The sequence below is a fragment of the Prunus avium genome, chromosome 2 (assembly GCF_965620075.1).
Source record: "Prunus avium chromosome 2, drPruAviu1.hap1.1, whole genome shotgun sequence".
NCBI classification, from domain to species: domain Eukaryota; kingdom Viridiplantae; phylum Streptophyta; class Magnoliopsida; order Rosales; family Rosaceae; genus Prunus; species Prunus avium.
This window is the reverse complement of record NC_142285.1, coordinates 40,978,693-40,993,929: the sequence shown is the minus strand read 5'-3', so window position 1 is coordinate 40,993,929 and position 15,237 is coordinate 40,978,693. Positions and strand designations below refer to the sequence as shown.

Genomic DNA, 15,237 nt, shown 5'->3' with positions numbered 1-15,237 from the left:
TACATATAATATCAAATGACAGCAGATCAGAAAGAAAATTGCAGTTTTACTAATCTCAGTACTTGTCTATCAAGAGACAACAATTGACACACTCAAATCACTAGTATTACAACTACTGAATGTCCAAGTGACTGAGTGAAGCAGAAATATTAACATGGAGGGTATTACACCTGCTGTATTATATACTTCGATTTATGGGTATTTCCCATTTCCTGGCCGGACTATTTTCCGACGTCCCAAATTCTTCAGATATAGACTGACAACATTCTTATGTTAGTTTGCTTGATCGAGCCAGCCAATTTTCCCCGTGACATAGTAGCATGGGATATAGGAGACAAACTTCACACTACAACTTGTAGATGTTGCTCCTCAGAATCTTCCAAAGCTCTTTACAGAAATTTCTTCACTATTGAAACAAACTCATCAACTTTCTCTTCGTGTGGCAAGTGCCCACAATGCTTTATAACTTCAAGGCAAGATCCAGGTATGGCTCGTGAAAGTCTCTCAGCATTCCACGAGGGGACAATTCGGTCATTATCACCCGTAACAATCAAGACTGGGATTCAAAGAGAGAATGATTAGAATTAACGTTACATGTTTCTTCTTCAACATGGATTACAAGGCATCTGGGACACTAGGGAAAAGAAAAACTACTTTTCTGGTCTAAGGGGACATTCTTTTTAGTTAATTAAGTCTCTTTCCTTCCAATTGACGTATTTATCAATACATGCTTCAACCCACTTTAACACTAAGTGGGAAATTTATAGGGTTATAACTGTTACCAGGACATGAGATTTCATGAAGTCTTTTTGCCAGTGGTGGCTTTGATTCAGATGATGTGTCTGTAAGCATTGCTGCTGTGTACTCCACAAGTGCCTTGTCCCAACCCTTAACCCTCAATGGCTGCACGTGAACTAACATCCAGGTGAGCACTATGCTCCCCCAAAATAAAAAACAAATGAGAAGGCAAAACTATTAAAGATAATAACCTTAGTATAACCTTGTATAACATGTTCAGTGACTTGATTCGCGTCATACCATGCATTCCTAACAGCAGTAACACCAAATTTATCAATAACCATCCTTACCTGAGAATCATGTGGTAAGTCACTGTCAGATGTAGCACAAGTATGTTTAAAAAAGGGCAGAAAAATATCACAAAGAAAAACAATAATATGCAAGAAAAAAGAAAATCAGTTATACAACCCTTATACTGGACTAATGAGAATATTTGAACAAGATGTTTTCAACATAGTCTTAGCCATTTGATATTTTTCTTTGGTTGGCTGGAACACTTGATCAATTTGACAGTATCTGGAAAAATCAAACTGAATGTAGTGTGAAATTGAGTCAAAAGAGAAATTCCTTACTAGCATTACAGCAAAGGCAGAGCGTAGAACAGCTGACAAGAATTTCTTATACAAAGAGCTAAACATGCCTACCATCCCCTTCACCACTCGCATTATTGCCTGTGAAATAAATTTGGCAAACTTGGACAACATCCTGAAAAGCTGGATAAAAGGATTCCCTAGATTTATTGAATTTGGGCTATCTTCTTTAGTCTGGTTATCTTCTCCTGATTGAGATCCCTTGACACCCTTTTTAATAGTAAGTGGGGCAAAAATTGCTGGGGCAACAAGGATCATAGCAGCAACACGTTCTGGAGCTTCAAAATATGCATCAACTGCTACAAGACAACCAGCTGAATGCCTAATTTAAAAATTAAAATACTGATGAGATGATCACAATGATTGTGAAATTTTATTGTTTCTCCCAAAAGAATTTATATATAGCCAAAAGGTACAAAATGAGACTTAATCTAAAAAGCAGTACCAAAAGATAATGATTTAAGTACATACCCCACTAGAATTGCCTTCTCGGCTGCTAGAAAATCAATGAAGTATAAGGTAGCAAGCACTGCAAATGCCATGGAATATGGATTTATAGGTCTTGGTTCCCCATTTCCAGATGATGAATGCCCAAAAAGGTTTACCCTTGATGTCAACCCAAAGGCTGGTCTATCAAAGGCAACAACTTTGGAACCAATGACCTCTGCTAACGGTTTCATAACTCGATTCCACGAGAAAACTGAGGCACCAAAACCATGTAATAAAATCATAGGAAGACCAACGTTCTTAGTCTGGCTAGAGAGGGCCTCAGCCTCATGTGCCTGTGATTGTGCATCATACACCTTGTGGTGTATCTCCACTCCTCTGAACTCACAAAAACAACTATCCGGGTCAGCTAAAAATTTAGGATCCACCAGTTCATCTTGATCAATGCCAGCTATCCCCTTCCTTTTCTGCTTTGTTTGCACATCCAGCAATTGCTCTGGTGAAGATTTAAAGTTTGAGCGCAAACACACAAACACACACACACACACAAAAGATATACTAACAAGTAACAAGAAAGACAACCCCATAGTACATTTAAAATACCAACTGATTGGTTTGGTTAATCAAAAACATAAAACAAAGCAGGAATGAAGAATTTGATGAAGAAAAAGCATGTTACATGCGTGAAGAAGAGCAGAAATGCATAAAGATCAAAATTTAGATACCAGAACCAGTGTATTGGGCACCGGAGCCACTGAGTGAAGAAGCAGAAGCGACTGGGAAGCATTTAAGACTGGTGGGGCATTTGGTATCTGAACCAAATCTTGAAGGAAAGCTTAAGCTGATGTTGTTACCGCCATGAAAGCTTGAAACTTTGCAACAATTCTTAAGCAAGACCAAGTCCGGGCACACCCCAACCCAAACCCCTGCTCTGCTCCCCATACGGATTTTGGCGCCTTCGATCTCAACCCCCTCACCTGAATTTTAAGCACATGGATAAAACTGCTATTTAAAATAAAATATATAACAAGTAATAAAAGAAAGAAACTCTCATTTTTCTGTTTTCCTTCAGGAAGGAAAACGACGACGTACTTGCATTATTAACGCAGAAACAAAGAAACTAAGTTAAAATTGCCCACAATTTGATCTTTTTAATATAAGAAGATTGAAGCTCTCTCTTCCAGAAACCAAATTCCCGAGGAGGAAGACAATGGAGGCTCTGGTTTGCAGAAAATTGGGAGACCCAACAGCACCCATTTCAGGAGGAGGAGCCGAGAAAGCAATAGTGGTGGAGAAGAATCATCCACTTCCTGAATTGGTGTCTCCCACATCTGTGAGGGTGAGGGTGAAAGCTACGAGCTTGAACTACGCCAATTATCTACAGATACTGGGCAAGTACCAAGAGAAGCCACCCCTCCCTTTCATCCCTGGCTCTGACTATTCCGGCGTCGTCGACGCCGTGGGACCTTCCATCTCCAAGTTCAAAGTCGGCGACCCTGTTTGCTCTTTTGCCGCCCTCGGCTCCTTTGCCCAATTCATCGTCGCCGACCAGACCGAGCTGTGAGTTCAGCTACCCCATCTCTCTCTCTCTCTCTCTCTCTCTCTCTCTCTCTTGTTTATTGATGTGGGAATGATGATTGAAGGTTTGGAGTGCCAGAGGGGTGTGATCTGGTGGCTGCTGGTGCACTGCCTGTTGCATTTGGGACATCACACGTGGCTCTTGTTCACCGGGCCAATTTGACCTCCGGCCAAGTACTTATATTCATGATGATCTTCATTTGTATTTGTTTCTGTCTGTATTTGTTTTGTGTTTGAGTTTTTGTGTTTATTTGTAGGTATTGCTGGTTCTTGGTGCAGCTGGAGGTGTTGGTCTTGCAGCTGTACAGATTGGCAAGGTTGTTGGAGCCATTGTTATTGCCGTAGCTAGGTACTTCAACTTATTTCATCCTCTCATTGTTTTTGTTTTCTGGGAATTGGGATTGCTGTTTGCTTTCAATTTGATGCATTTACAAATGGAGTTTGTGTTATTTGGGTGCTGAAATCTCCAGGGGAGCTGAGAAGGTGCAGTATTTGAAGTCATTGGGTGTTGATCATGTCGTGGACTCAAGCACTCAAAATCTTATCCAAAGTGTCAAGGTCTTCTTGAAAACCAGAAAGCTTAAAGGGGTTGACGTTTTGTATGATCCAGTTGGAGGCAAGCTTACTAAAGAGGCCATGAAGGTTTTGAGTTGGGGGGCCAACATTTTGGTCATAGGCTTTGCCAGTGGAGAGATCCCTGTTATCCCTGCAAATATTGCCCTTGTTAAGGTAGTGTTTGTTTCCCTCCAGCCCCAAAATGTTGCATTTGTTGGCTCAAATGATCAAAGCCTGCTAAGGATTGAAATGCTTACTGAGAATTATAGAAGTCATTTGGAAATGATCAATTGATAGTTTTTACTTGTTTTTCTCAAAGTTTGAAGAAAAAGTTGTGATTTAGAACCAAGTTGAAGGTTGAACAGTAACAGGCACCAATTCTCAGTTAACTGACTAGTCTGGCCGCTTCAACCACATAGCCTGTGGCATCTGTATATGAAGCCATCCTTACTTGAAATATATGAGAGTGATATTGGAGAAGGCTTTAATGAAAACAGTGTGTACGAAATCTCTGTATCTGAATTTGTCTCCTTACTAGTCAATAGTCAGTGTATTTGTATATTTTAAAACAAAGGATCCACTTCACTGAAGACCAAGTTAGTGTTGTATTGTGTTTATTACATGTGCATGAAATATATTGTTTGTTCCTGATTTTCCGGTTCCAAACTGATGCCCTTCTACTTATGTATTACTTTGTACCAGAACTGGACAGTGCATGGACTTTACTGGGGTAGCTACAGAATTCATCGACCAGCTGTTCTTGAAGATTCACTCAAGGAGCTACTGTCCTGGGTGGCAAGAGGCTTGATCACCATCCGCATCTCTCATACTTATCGCCTGCCAGAGGTTAGGGACTTCCTTACACTCTTTTTTAACCCCTTAACATAGGTACAATAGATTGATCAAAGCTTTTGCTTGAAGATGTGCCACCATCATTGGTTGTTGTCTGTTGAGTATAAGGGCGTGTGCAGAGGGTGGGTTTTTTTTTTTTGGGGGGGGGGGCGGCGGCGCCATGATGGACACAAAACCTTATGCAATGAAAGTCAAGTTGTGGACTAAACCAGGGGGTATTTCACCTGAACAAATTAGAAGAGACAAGGGTTTGGATGGGTTAGGATTTGGAAGAAGGTATGAAACTTTAGAGTAGGTTCTTCAGAAGCCCTAGTTGGACAAAGTATAGAACTCATCATATGTTGAACCATATTTTAGTATATTTATTCAAGGAACTTGGTCAAATATTGGTCGTGTGATTAAGATTCATGCTCATTGTGCGTGATTGCTGCTTTTATTTCAAGTTATTGTGAAACATTGATTATCTGAGCTGCTCCCAATTGCCTTGTAAATGACAGGCCAATCTTGCGTTTTCTGCCATCAAAGATAGGAAAGCCATTGGAAAAGTGATGCTTGTTCTTGACGATCAGACAAGTGTAAGATCAAAGCTTTAACTTGATCAGCGTTCAGCTGGGATGGGCGGGCCTTCTAATCGTCGGCACTTCAAATCCAGAAACTGCCCCTTTTCATATCTTGTGACAAACATATGGTTTCCTATTTGATTGCTGATGATACGAATAAATAAATAAGATAAAATGGTTTGGGTTCATGGTACCAGTTATGAAACCTGAGTCGTTACTGATTCTGAAAAATTATCCGAAATTTTGTGGATGAGCTAATTATATAACAAAGGCCAATCTAACTTCATTTAGGAATGACCAAGCTCAAGATTGTTTCAGAGCTCAGAGTCTAACCAGTTTATATTTGGGTTTATCAGCTTCTTTGCTGAAAAAGTTACTCAAAGATAGTATGTATCAAGCAAATTATGGGCTAGAGTTTCATACACACTGACATTTGGCATTATAATAAGTATAATAATTGGCTTTATTTTACCAGATATATGGTAAGAAGGAACAACACAACACTTCCAAATATTTACATCCAACAGATATTCAGAACTTGCCAATATGTACACCGGATGAAAGAATGGATAGCTCCAGGAATTATTCGAACAAACTCTATCTTGGCCTACTGTCAGTTTTCAGAAACCGTATGTATTCCTGCTGCAACATCTCACCTCCATGAACTGGATCAAAACTGCACCTGTAGAAACTGATAAACCAGCGAGAGAAGAAAATCAGCGAGCAGGGTAAGGAGGGAGACAAAAAATTGGTCCAACTATTTACAAAAGCATTGAACTAACTAATGTTGTATATCATTCTCAATCAGGTCTTTGGTTCAGGGTTAGATTCGTCATTTAAAGTCGTTTGGAGTTAAAGCCATCCATGAATCCAGATATACCATCGAGGAATATTTACTTGACCATAGTTCCAAAACTTTTAGGCAAGTGAACATAAACACAAATGCGCACTCGTACTAAGAGAGACAATACCTCCCATCCAAGCCAACAATGATGACTGTGTTCTGTGAACCAAATGCGGTAATGAATTGAGTGTCTTCTGGCAAGCGGAACTGAGCAAATGACCATTCTGAGCTAAAATATTTAGGTAAAACCCCTGCAAAATTGTTCACAAGGATTAGATATTTTTAGAAGAAAACGCAAAATTGCAAAAGAACTCCAAACCGAAGTTCAGAAACATGAGTTAATTTTAGAGAAGTAAACATGTATGCCCCTCAAACACTTAGAGCAGAGATGCAAAGTATCCAAGCAGATGACTCATAGTAACTCCAAAGTCTTGAAAATTATCTTTTGGCACATTGCCTTACCTCTCATGAAAGACAATGATGAACTAGAATTAGCACCAGTGTTTTGAGAAATAAGAGGATCTAGGGCATTTGACGAATTCTGCTGAAACATTGCTGGCCCTTGAGCAGAATTTGAATGGGCAGACAAATCCTCCCCAAATACTCTAACTCTGAGGCTGAATATATGGACAGTACCTTTGTCACTCGATGCTGCCAACCACTGGACATTCGGAGAGAGAGCAATACTGTAAATTTCTGCTCTGTCCACTCCTCTGCGTACCTACATTGAGGCAAGAGATAAATATATGCAGTGTTTTCCTTAAGAAAGACACTTACTAGTAGGCACCACTTCTCCCATACATAAAAGAATATATATTTATACTAGAAAATTATGGCTAAATACAAACAACCTTTGTTCTATTCAGTACTTCACAGCATGTTACTGTAAGTACTGAATCCCCAGCCATTCATCATAAACTTGAAGAACAATAATATTCACAGTGCAATATGCTACCTCTTGTAAGCGAGTCCCATCCATTGTGTTGAAGATTCTTATCAAAGTACCCTTTGTACTAGCAGTAGCAAGAAGCAGTCCATCCATTGTTAATGTGAAGCATGCAATATGAGAATCATGAGCATTTATTAACTTTGTCATGTTCAGCCCAAAATGTTCAATCCGAACTTGTCCTCGTTGAAGGCCTGGGCAAGCCAGCACAGATGTATTTGGATGATGTGAAAGGCAGCACAATCCCCTAGGATTTGCTACAGTCTCGATCTGATGCAGCAGCTTCAGATCCATAAAGTTGTAAACGTATATCTTGTGCTCAAGAACAACAACTATGCGATCACGCCTTAATCTTACTGAACGAACCTCAGACCTGAATGAAAATTCACCAATACATCGGCTCTGATGATCATCCCAAATCATAACCTTGTTAGGTGGATATTGGGAATTGTCCCCACTTCCAACAAGTACGAGAATGTTGCATCGAAACAGCATCTCCACAATTTTGAATCCCCCACTTTTCAAATCACGTCTAAAAGTTTCCTTGAAAGGCTCGCAGTTAAAGATACGAAAACCGTTGCTTGTGCCTGCAGAAAAGCAACCATAGTCCTGATTCCAGGATACAGAGAGTAACTCTGTTTCACCGTCATTTATGTCCGGTTCAAACTGGCTAAAAGAGCCAGAAGCCCCAGCATCTGGTGATTCATACGTGTCAAGCCTTGCGGGCGAATGTATTCCTCGAGATGTTGAAACTGTTGAACTCATGAGGTAAGCAGGCACACTTCTAAGCAATCGCCACAATCAATAATCGTGAGAAACAATAGATAGCCTGCACATGCAAAGATGAATAAAGATTAATTCTGCCATTGCCAATACCAAATTCCACATAGGATGCTTCAAATAGAAGAAAAGAGTTGACATCGGATGCTAAAGCTGTGGAGGGAGGGGAACAATTGCTCATAAGGAGCAAAACACAAAAAGTTCTCAAATACAAAAGGGACCAGATCCTAAGAATCCAGAAACATAAGAATGATTGTTCTGCAGGGCAGTATATACTTAACAACATCAAACTGAAAGCCTCTAAGGAAGCTAAGAAGGGATGAATCAGATCAAATGCTAAATCAATATAAACAATAAGTTTCTAGAAAAAGCAAAAACTTGTAGAATGCTATAGCAATTATCAACCTCGTGAAGAACCCCACAACGCCCCTCCTATTTTTCAGAGCAAATCTCCAATTCCCATTACCAAATTCACCAAATTTTATTCATAACTTAGAAAATCTCCATTAGAATAAGCACATTTCCCAGAGAATTGTCGTCAACAATCAAGCAATCACAAGACTACGGCTAGTAAATCTCGACCACCAGAATGACAAACAGAAATCATATACGAAAAATGAAAAACCATTGCAAATTTTTCCGAACTTACACTTTCAGCAGCCTTTCACAATGATCAGCGGAAGTTCAAATCCTTCGTACAGCTGCAAATCTTCCATCGGAAGAAAAAAAAAACACAAATAAGAAAGTAATTATATAAAAGGAAGAAAAAGAAAAAGAGGGGACTGGCAACGCATGAAACCAACGGAATGAAATGGAATCGAAATTGCATTCAGAGCGAGAGTCAATTGCTGAATTTCGATGACTGACCTTTTCTAATCTGAGACAGACGGGCCATATCTGCCGAGAACATGACAACGATACGTCTGCGTTTCCTTTTTGTTTAAATTTCTCTTATTTTTCTTCCCCTTTTTTTGTGTCGTGTGCCCTAGTCTACGTAGACGATATAGCCACGCCAAATTATCATTAATTTAATTAAGAATTAACTAATATTAGTTGAACACTTGCAATCACTAATGACGATGATTTAGAAGATTATTACTTGATCCTATCCAAAAGGCGCAGAGATTACTTGTCACCAAACGTTAGCCCTTGTAATGCTTAAAGAGCATTTTCTTTGTAGAACTTTTAGAAACAATTTGAAGTTGCATTTACAAGCTAATACAATTTGTTGGATGTGATATTTTATTTTCTTAATCATATATAAAAATGTTAATAGATAATTATTTTACATCATTTTTGCTTTGTATATAGTTATACCTAAACTTGTGAATAAATAAGTTTCCTATTGAGAAGCGATAATATACTAAACTTACACACATTACACGATGCTAAGACTCAAACTCATGACATTTCCGAGAGAAGCAATTGCTCCAAACCACTACGCTAGTACATTCCTGGTATACATAACTTGGATTTTAGTTAAAAAATTGTTGCAATTTAGTAGGAATGAGGTCAGCTGTCGTCTAGATAAGCATATAATGGGGCTCATCATTATTTTCTGAATTTCTTTTGTTACAAATGGGACCTAAAAGAGAGTTTTCAACCATAGCGTTGATAATGGGACAAATGTTAAATACAATAAGCCTCTCGAAACTCCAATTTTGTAGTATAAAACTCCCGCTTTTGATTTTAATTTTTTATATATAATAAAAACACTATTTACAATTTAACCCTTTAGATTATATTATGTGTTTTTCACTAGAAAAATGAAACCGTGTAAAGCTCATATTAAAAGTTTTAAGTAATCCCAAGAGTATAGGATTCTTAAAAGGTTTAAGTGATCCCAAAAGAAGTATAAATAGTCCATTCTTATTTAATAATGCCTTATACCCGGGTGCTAGCCAACTTGCCTAAGCTCAAGTATGCTAATATGCCCCTTATTCTTTTGTTTAAATGAAACCAAACTAATGCCTTATAACCACAAGACAAGAGCACACTTTGCCATTCATTCCAAAAAACAAAGGAAAGAAAAAACAGAAAAAGATCCGTATAAAAGAATAAACTTGAACTTTAGCCAAGCTGCGTCATTCAACCATTGGAGTTTGTAAGTCCTGAGAAGAAGAAAAAGAAAAAGGGGGCCACAGTGCATGCCTTGCCTGCAAGAAATTTACATGACCAACGTGAAACTCCCAAAGTTCCATTCATCTCTGCATTAAACAAATGCTGATTTCCAAAAGAGGAAGTTAGCCCATTTGCCCCAATCTTCCCAAATATGGCAATCTACAGTGATCACATTATCAACATTATCAGATTTTTACACCACTCACCGCCCATTTCCAACAAAAAAGACTTAAAAACAGAAACCCACCTCCAAGAAAAAGCTTTAATCATATATATAATATAATCCTGGCTTTAATTTCCTTATTTGTTCCACACTTTTGTACTTTTTAAAGTCATTTTAAGAGAGAAAACCCTTTCTCTGGTAATTAAAAAAATAAATATAAATAAAAGACAGCAGCATAGAAGACTGAATGGCTGGCAGGCACAGCTCCAAATGAAATGAAAAATGCCAGAAAAAGGGTACAGCTTTCGATGAACACATGCAAGAATGAGAACCGAGGCCTTCAGCCTTCAGCCTTCACATAGATAAATATATATGTATAAACAATACCAATTAAGAAAGCATACTTTTTTACCTGCGCAAACGCAGCCGCACGAGCCAATAGTTGAAGAAAACACGGTTAACTTTGTTGGAACTTTAATTTTCAGAGAAATATAATGTTAGGTTGCCTTCCACAAATCACTGCAGTGGTGGTGGGGGTGGTGGTCTGTGCATGGTGTTTGCTGCTGCATGTTATATACTGACATGTACATTTGGACTTTCACAAGGGATCATGTATGTGCAAAATTATACAAAAACTAGTGGTCTTTTTTAAGCATGCAATGCCTACAAAAATGACAGATGCTTGTTTTTCTTAGAGTGAAAAAATTGAGGGAAAAAAGGGAGAAAAGTCGCTGGCTGACACTCTTTAGAAAGAAGGGAATAAAGTAAATCGGGGGAAAAACAGCTGACCAAGTTTACTTGTCGGGGGAAAAAAGAGGAGAATATATATGAAGGGTGAAACAAAACAAATAGAGGACAAGGGAGAGCCTGTCATCTCTCTCTCAATAACCCAGCGGGCAACAGATATAACTTGATGGTAGGTCTTGGTAGGCCCCTCTTCTTCATATATATTATGCAGTAGCAGTACCAAACTGATTTATCAAATGCTTGCTGTGTATGTAATGTATCTAATAACAAGTTAAATTATGCTGGCAGATTGTACATCTAAACACACATTTTAACAAGACTTGACCTAATTAATCAATTGTCCAATGCCAAGATAACTCTTAACCCTGCAAGAAAAAATCAATTTCCCAATAGGTCTTCGACGCCATTAAGGATGTCCCGTTAATTAGTAAAGAGTAACAAACTACTATAAACACAAGATGATCGTAATGACGACGACAATGACTATTAACTCGAAGTGTTTGTGTAGTATGTGTTCCTAGAGTACGGAAAAAAGTGGAGGCAATGGAAAGGAGGAGCTCCCTTCAGTCCAAGCGCAGAGAAAGAGGGATGTAAAATATCTCCCGCTTCATTCACACAATCACAGTAGCAAATTGTTTGATGGTTTTTTTTTTCTCACTCCTTTCGAATTTCTCTACTGAGTGCTTGAGTGAATGAGTCGGCAGCTACTTCAACAACCCTTAAAATCTTATCCATGAGTGGACTGAAGAAAGCTCTCTCTCCCCATTTCTTCAATTCTCTCATCACCAGTTTCTTTTCTGACATGCATTACCAATAAAGCAAATCCCACCATGCAAATTAATCAATATTCCTGCTGAGACTACTTGAGTTGTTTTCTGACATTCATATAGAAGCCAATAAATTAAGCTCAAGTAATTAAAAACCCACCAACATGCAACTGCACTTTGTACTGGACACCACTTTCTCACTCTAGCGCTCAAATCAATGAAGCAACATCTGCACACATCACAGACAAAACAGGCATTGAATTATTTTTCTTCAGTTTTTCATATTGGAGAAGCTAATTATGCAACAAACTAGCTCAGTATATTGAGAGCTTTTGCCATTTAGAAATACCCAAAACCAAACAGTAGCTAATTCAGAGCAACCATATATATAATCCTTTCCATTCTTCAAAGAAAAAGTTATTAGAATGCTAATTTTTTCTTATTCCCAAATTAGTCACCCAAATCATCTCTAACCACAAGTTTTTTCATGCACTGAGCAGAAATTAAAGACAAACTTATAACAGATTTTTCTCCTTATGGTTGACCTCATGAATCCCAGAAAGCTAAAATGAAAAATAAACAACAACAAAATGTCCACTTCATGAAATCTAGCTAGTATATATACTATATGATTTAAACCCAATTTTCATCATGAACATCTTCATCAGCAACTAGTTACAGTTGAAAAATAAAAGAAAAGGCAAATAGACAACATATGCAGAAGAAATAACAACAAAATTTGGTTGTTCGAGGAGGCTAAGAAGTGAATCTTCAGCAAACTAAAACATAAAGATCATATAAATATATCATAGAAATAAAGCCCACTTTATTTCTGCTTCAGGCTAAACCAATTAAAACTTCAAAAAAGGACCAAAGTACTGGAGCTAGCAGTGAGAGTAAAAACCCAAAGGGCCAAAGCATAATAATATAAGAAAAACTAGAGAGAGAGTACCATAGAGGAAAATAAAGAAACCATTGACTTACTTGTTATGAAACTTCCAAGCAGTACACATCTGCAGATTATAGGATCCAAACATTGTCTACATATATAAATGAAAGAGACCATTAAATACACATAACCCTAAAATCTAAGTAATTAGAGGAGCTGTTCAAAACCCTAATCCATATTCTTGTGGCAGGTAAAGAAGAAAAAGGAGTTGGGCAGAGAGAGAGAGTTTCTTTTGCAGAGGGAAATTAAGGGTCATTGTCCCCATGACCATATGGGAGTCAGACACAGGAAAGCGACTCAAGATCTCAGCAAATCTAAGGCAGCACAGAGAGAGAGAGAGAGAGAGAGAGAGAGAGAGAGAAAGAGATGGGGGGTTCACTTTTATGCTTTCCTTCAGGAGATTTTTTCTATATGATAATTATGAAGATAAACAAGACATGTGAGAGACAATTAAGGAAGGAGCCTCTCTCTCTCTCTGTCTCAAACACACACACAAGCAGAAACAATAACAAAAGGCCCAGTGCTTCACTTTCACACTCTGGCTGACCAGTAGAGGGGAGAGGAATATAAATAGACATGTCCTCATGGGAGAGTGCACCAATGCTACATTGTGTGATGGTGATATACAAGAAAATTAAAATAAGAAACAGTTCTTATCATGATATGCAATGCAACATCAATAATTACACCACAAATTCTTAGCATATTTGCTTATCACATTTATCAAAAAAAATAATTATAACTCTAGGATTGCATTCATAATTCAGTCCTAGATTCAATGAAAGAATGTTACTTTTTCTTTTTATTTTGTTACCCAAAAGAAACACATTATTAAATAATTGGATTTAAATATCAATCAATCATGTGTTAACTTAGCTGTACCTGTATGTAAGTTTAGGTTAAGCATGTATATACGTAGTATTTAATGGATAAACTTTGTTTTTGAGGAGAGATTTAATGATGATATGTGGACAACCGACAACCCACGTCTCTCACCTGTTTCTTTCTAGTCTACTGTCTGTACTCTCACCTGTTTCTTTTCTTGTCTGTGTTTCTTTTTATTTTATTTTTTTGGGAATTCACTGTAGCTAGCAGTAGCTACCTGTTGGTTAATTTTTAGTTCTGTAAGTCTCTGCAAAGCAACGAATGCAAATTGTACTTAGTGTCGAAACACCATACAGAAACATAATATTAGGTCGTATGAAGAAAAAAAACATAATATGGGGGTTTGGTATGGAATAATATTGTAGGCACACAACCACACACTCATGTCCTTTTTATTATTTTCCATGAGACAGCTTTGGCACACATTATGTAGTTTCATCAGTTTGGAGATATGTTATCATTGTAAAAAATAGGGCTTGTCCAATATAGATTCCTATATTTTCTATTTCCTAAATATATACCCATTACTTTATAAATCTATGTGTAAAACCCAATTTCAAATTTAAATGATTAGTAGGATATAAGAGGTCATAGTATTCTTATATTTTTACATCGTTGCCACCAAACTTCATATTTTATTTATAATTTATTTCAAGCATTTCATTAACTGTCATAATTATAATTAACACTCCCTATTAATAGCATATCAATCACCCCATTTCTTTTGGTTGTCATTCCCTCTCACATACCGCCCCCTAAAATTGCAAACTGAAAAAAAATATCTGTAAATTACATATCCAATAATGTACCTATAAATAAATAAATAAATAAATATATATATATATATATATATATATATACACGTATAAAATATAAATATATTATTTAAATAAAATATAGGTATATTATTTACCAAAATTTTTTATTAAAAACAAAAAACAAAAAACTAAGTCAGTTACTTTGTAATTGAAATTTCCGTACATTTTTCATAAATTAAAAATAGGTACACAATAATTTATAGAAAATATAGGTACATTATTTACCCATAGGTAAATTATTTTACAATATACCTATAAATGTGTATAGGTACATTATTTGGAGAGGAAAAATAGGTTCATTTAAAAAAATACGTACATTGTTTTACTAGGTATATTATTAGAGGAAAAAAATAAGTACATTATTTGGAGAGAGAAAATAGGTTCATTTAAAAAAAATTGTTTTTCATAAAACAAATAATAGGTACTTTATTCAGAGAAAAAAGGTACATAATTTAGAGAAAAAAAAAATAGGTACATTATTTAGAGAAAAAATAGGTTCATTTAAAAAAAATTGTTTTTCATAAAACAAACAATAAATAGATTATCAAAATATTTTTCAACATAATTAGAATGTACACTACTATTCATAAAACTATAATAAAATAGATTACTAGTAGTATAATTCATAAAAGGAAAAAAACAACAAAAACTTATTAAATAAACCAAAACGTTTTTTTTTTGTCATAAAATAAACCAAAACGTTACTAATATGTTAATGTTGAGTTGAATATTTAATTTCAAATAAGTTTCTAAATTAATTCCTACATCCGTTACAACCATTTGAAGATCTTTCCAAATTCAACGTGTGTCCATTAGTTACACCTCCACATAACACGT

At 36.7% G+C, this 15,237-nt stretch overlaps 3 protein-coding genes and 1 long non-coding RNA gene across 7 annotated transcripts; 1 reads left to right on the top strand and 3 right to left on the bottom strand.

The window, feature by feature from the left end:
• Nucleotides 1–28: 28 nt before the first annotated feature.
• LOC110768931 (alpha/beta-Hydrolases superfamily protein) lies at nt 29–2,897 on the bottom strand. The gene is made up of 6 exons (XM_021972808.2): nt 2,561–2,897; nt 1,860–2,331; nt 1,371–1,710; nt 990–1,088; nt 783–903; nt 29–556 (listed from the first exon to the last, which is right to left on the bottom strand). Exons 1-6 carry the CDS (start codon nt 2,775–2,777, stop codon nt 390–392), a joined length of 1,416 nt encoding a protein of 471 aa, XP_021828500.1. The 5' UTR covers nt 2,778–2,897; the 3' UTR covers nt 29–389.
• A 69-nt stretch (nt 2,898–2,966) lies between these two features.
• On the top strand, nt 2,967–5,585 carry LOC110768934 (GroES-like zinc-binding alcohol dehydrogenase family protein). Its single transcript, XM_021972814.2, has 6 exons — nt 2,967–3,395; nt 3,479–3,587; nt 3,671–3,762; nt 3,884–4,142; nt 4,671–4,814; nt 5,318–5,585. The coding sequence occupies exons 1-6, from the start codon at nt 3,046–3,048 to the stop codon at nt 5,411–5,413; spliced, it is 1,050 nt and encodes a 349-aa protein (XP_021828506.1). The 5' UTR covers nt 2,967–3,045; the 3' UTR covers nt 5,414–5,585.
• A 234-nt stretch (nt 5,586–5,819) lies between these two features.
• On the bottom strand, nt 5,820–8,975 carry ATG18C (autophagy-like protein). Of its 4 annotated transcripts, none has more exons than XM_021972809.2 (6): nt 8,818–8,975; nt 8,600–8,659; nt 7,180–7,999; nt 6,687–6,945; nt 6,352–6,475; nt 5,820–6,071 (listed from the first exon to the last, which is right to left on the bottom strand). In XM_021972809.2, exons 3-6 carry the CDS (start codon nt 7,933–7,935, stop codon nt 5,978–5,980), a joined length of 1,233 nt encoding a protein of 410 aa, XP_021828501.2. In that variant the 5' UTR covers nt 7,936–7,999; nt 8,600–8,659; nt 8,818–8,975; the 3' UTR covers nt 5,820–5,977. The 4 variants fall into 4 exon arrangements, with proteins under 4 accessions (XP_021828501.2, XP_021828504.2, XP_021828503.2 ...); XM_021972812.2 differs by having other exon boundaries at nt 8,600–8,651; nt 8,818–8,955; XM_021972811.2 differs by lacking the exon at nt 8,818–8,975 and adding an exon at nt 8,754–8,807.
• A 999-nt stretch (nt 8,976–9,974) lies between these two features.
• Nucleotides 9,975–13,223, bottom strand: LOC110768936 (uncharacterized). The gene is made up of 2 exons (XR_002528500.2): nt 12,733–13,223; nt 9,975–11,977 (listed from the first exon to the last, which is right to left on the bottom strand). It is a non-coding gene; the product is annotated as an uncharacterized LOC110768936 (long non-coding RNA).
• Nucleotides 13,224–15,237: the final 2,014 nt, after the last annotated feature.

Bases quoted from the DNA above. Each gene is read 5' to 3' on its own strand.
- LOC110768931 (XM_021972808.2), bottom strand. From the start codon at position 2,777: ATGGGGAGCAGAGCAGGGGTTTGGGTTGGGGTGTGCCCGGACTTGGTC. The intron at 1,089-1,370 runs GTAAGGAATTTC...CATGATTCTCAG, and splicing joins CTGCCTTTGCTGTAATGCTA to GTAAGGATGGTTATTGATAA. The intron at 557-782 runs GTAACAGTTATA...TTTGAATCCCAG, and splicing joins TCATGAAATCTCATGTCCTG to TCTTGATTGTTACGGGTGAT.
- LOC110768934 (XM_021972814.2), top strand. From the start codon at position 3,046: ATGGAGGCTCTGGTTTGCAGAAAATTGGGAGACCCAACAGCACCCATT. The intron at 4,143-4,670 runs GTAGTGTTTGTT...ACTTTGTACCAG, and splicing joins CAAATATTGCCCTTGTTAAG to AACTGGACAGTGCATGGACT. The intron at 4,815-5,317 runs GTTAGGGACTTC...TGTAAATGACAG, and splicing joins ATACTTATCGCCTGCCAGAG to GCCAATCTTGCGTTTTCTGC.
- ATG18C (XM_021972809.2), bottom strand. From the start codon at position 7,935: ATGAGTTCAACAGTTTCAACATCTCGAGGAATACATTCGCCCGCAAGG. The intron at 6,946-7,179 runs GTAGCATATTGC...GCCTCAATGTAG, and splicing joins ATGGGACTCGCTTACAAGAG to GTACGCAGAGGAGTGGACAG. The intron at 6,072-6,351 runs GTATTGTCTCTC...CTGGTTTATCAG, and splicing joins ATTGTTGGCTTGGATGGGAG to TTTCTACAGGTGCAGTTTTG.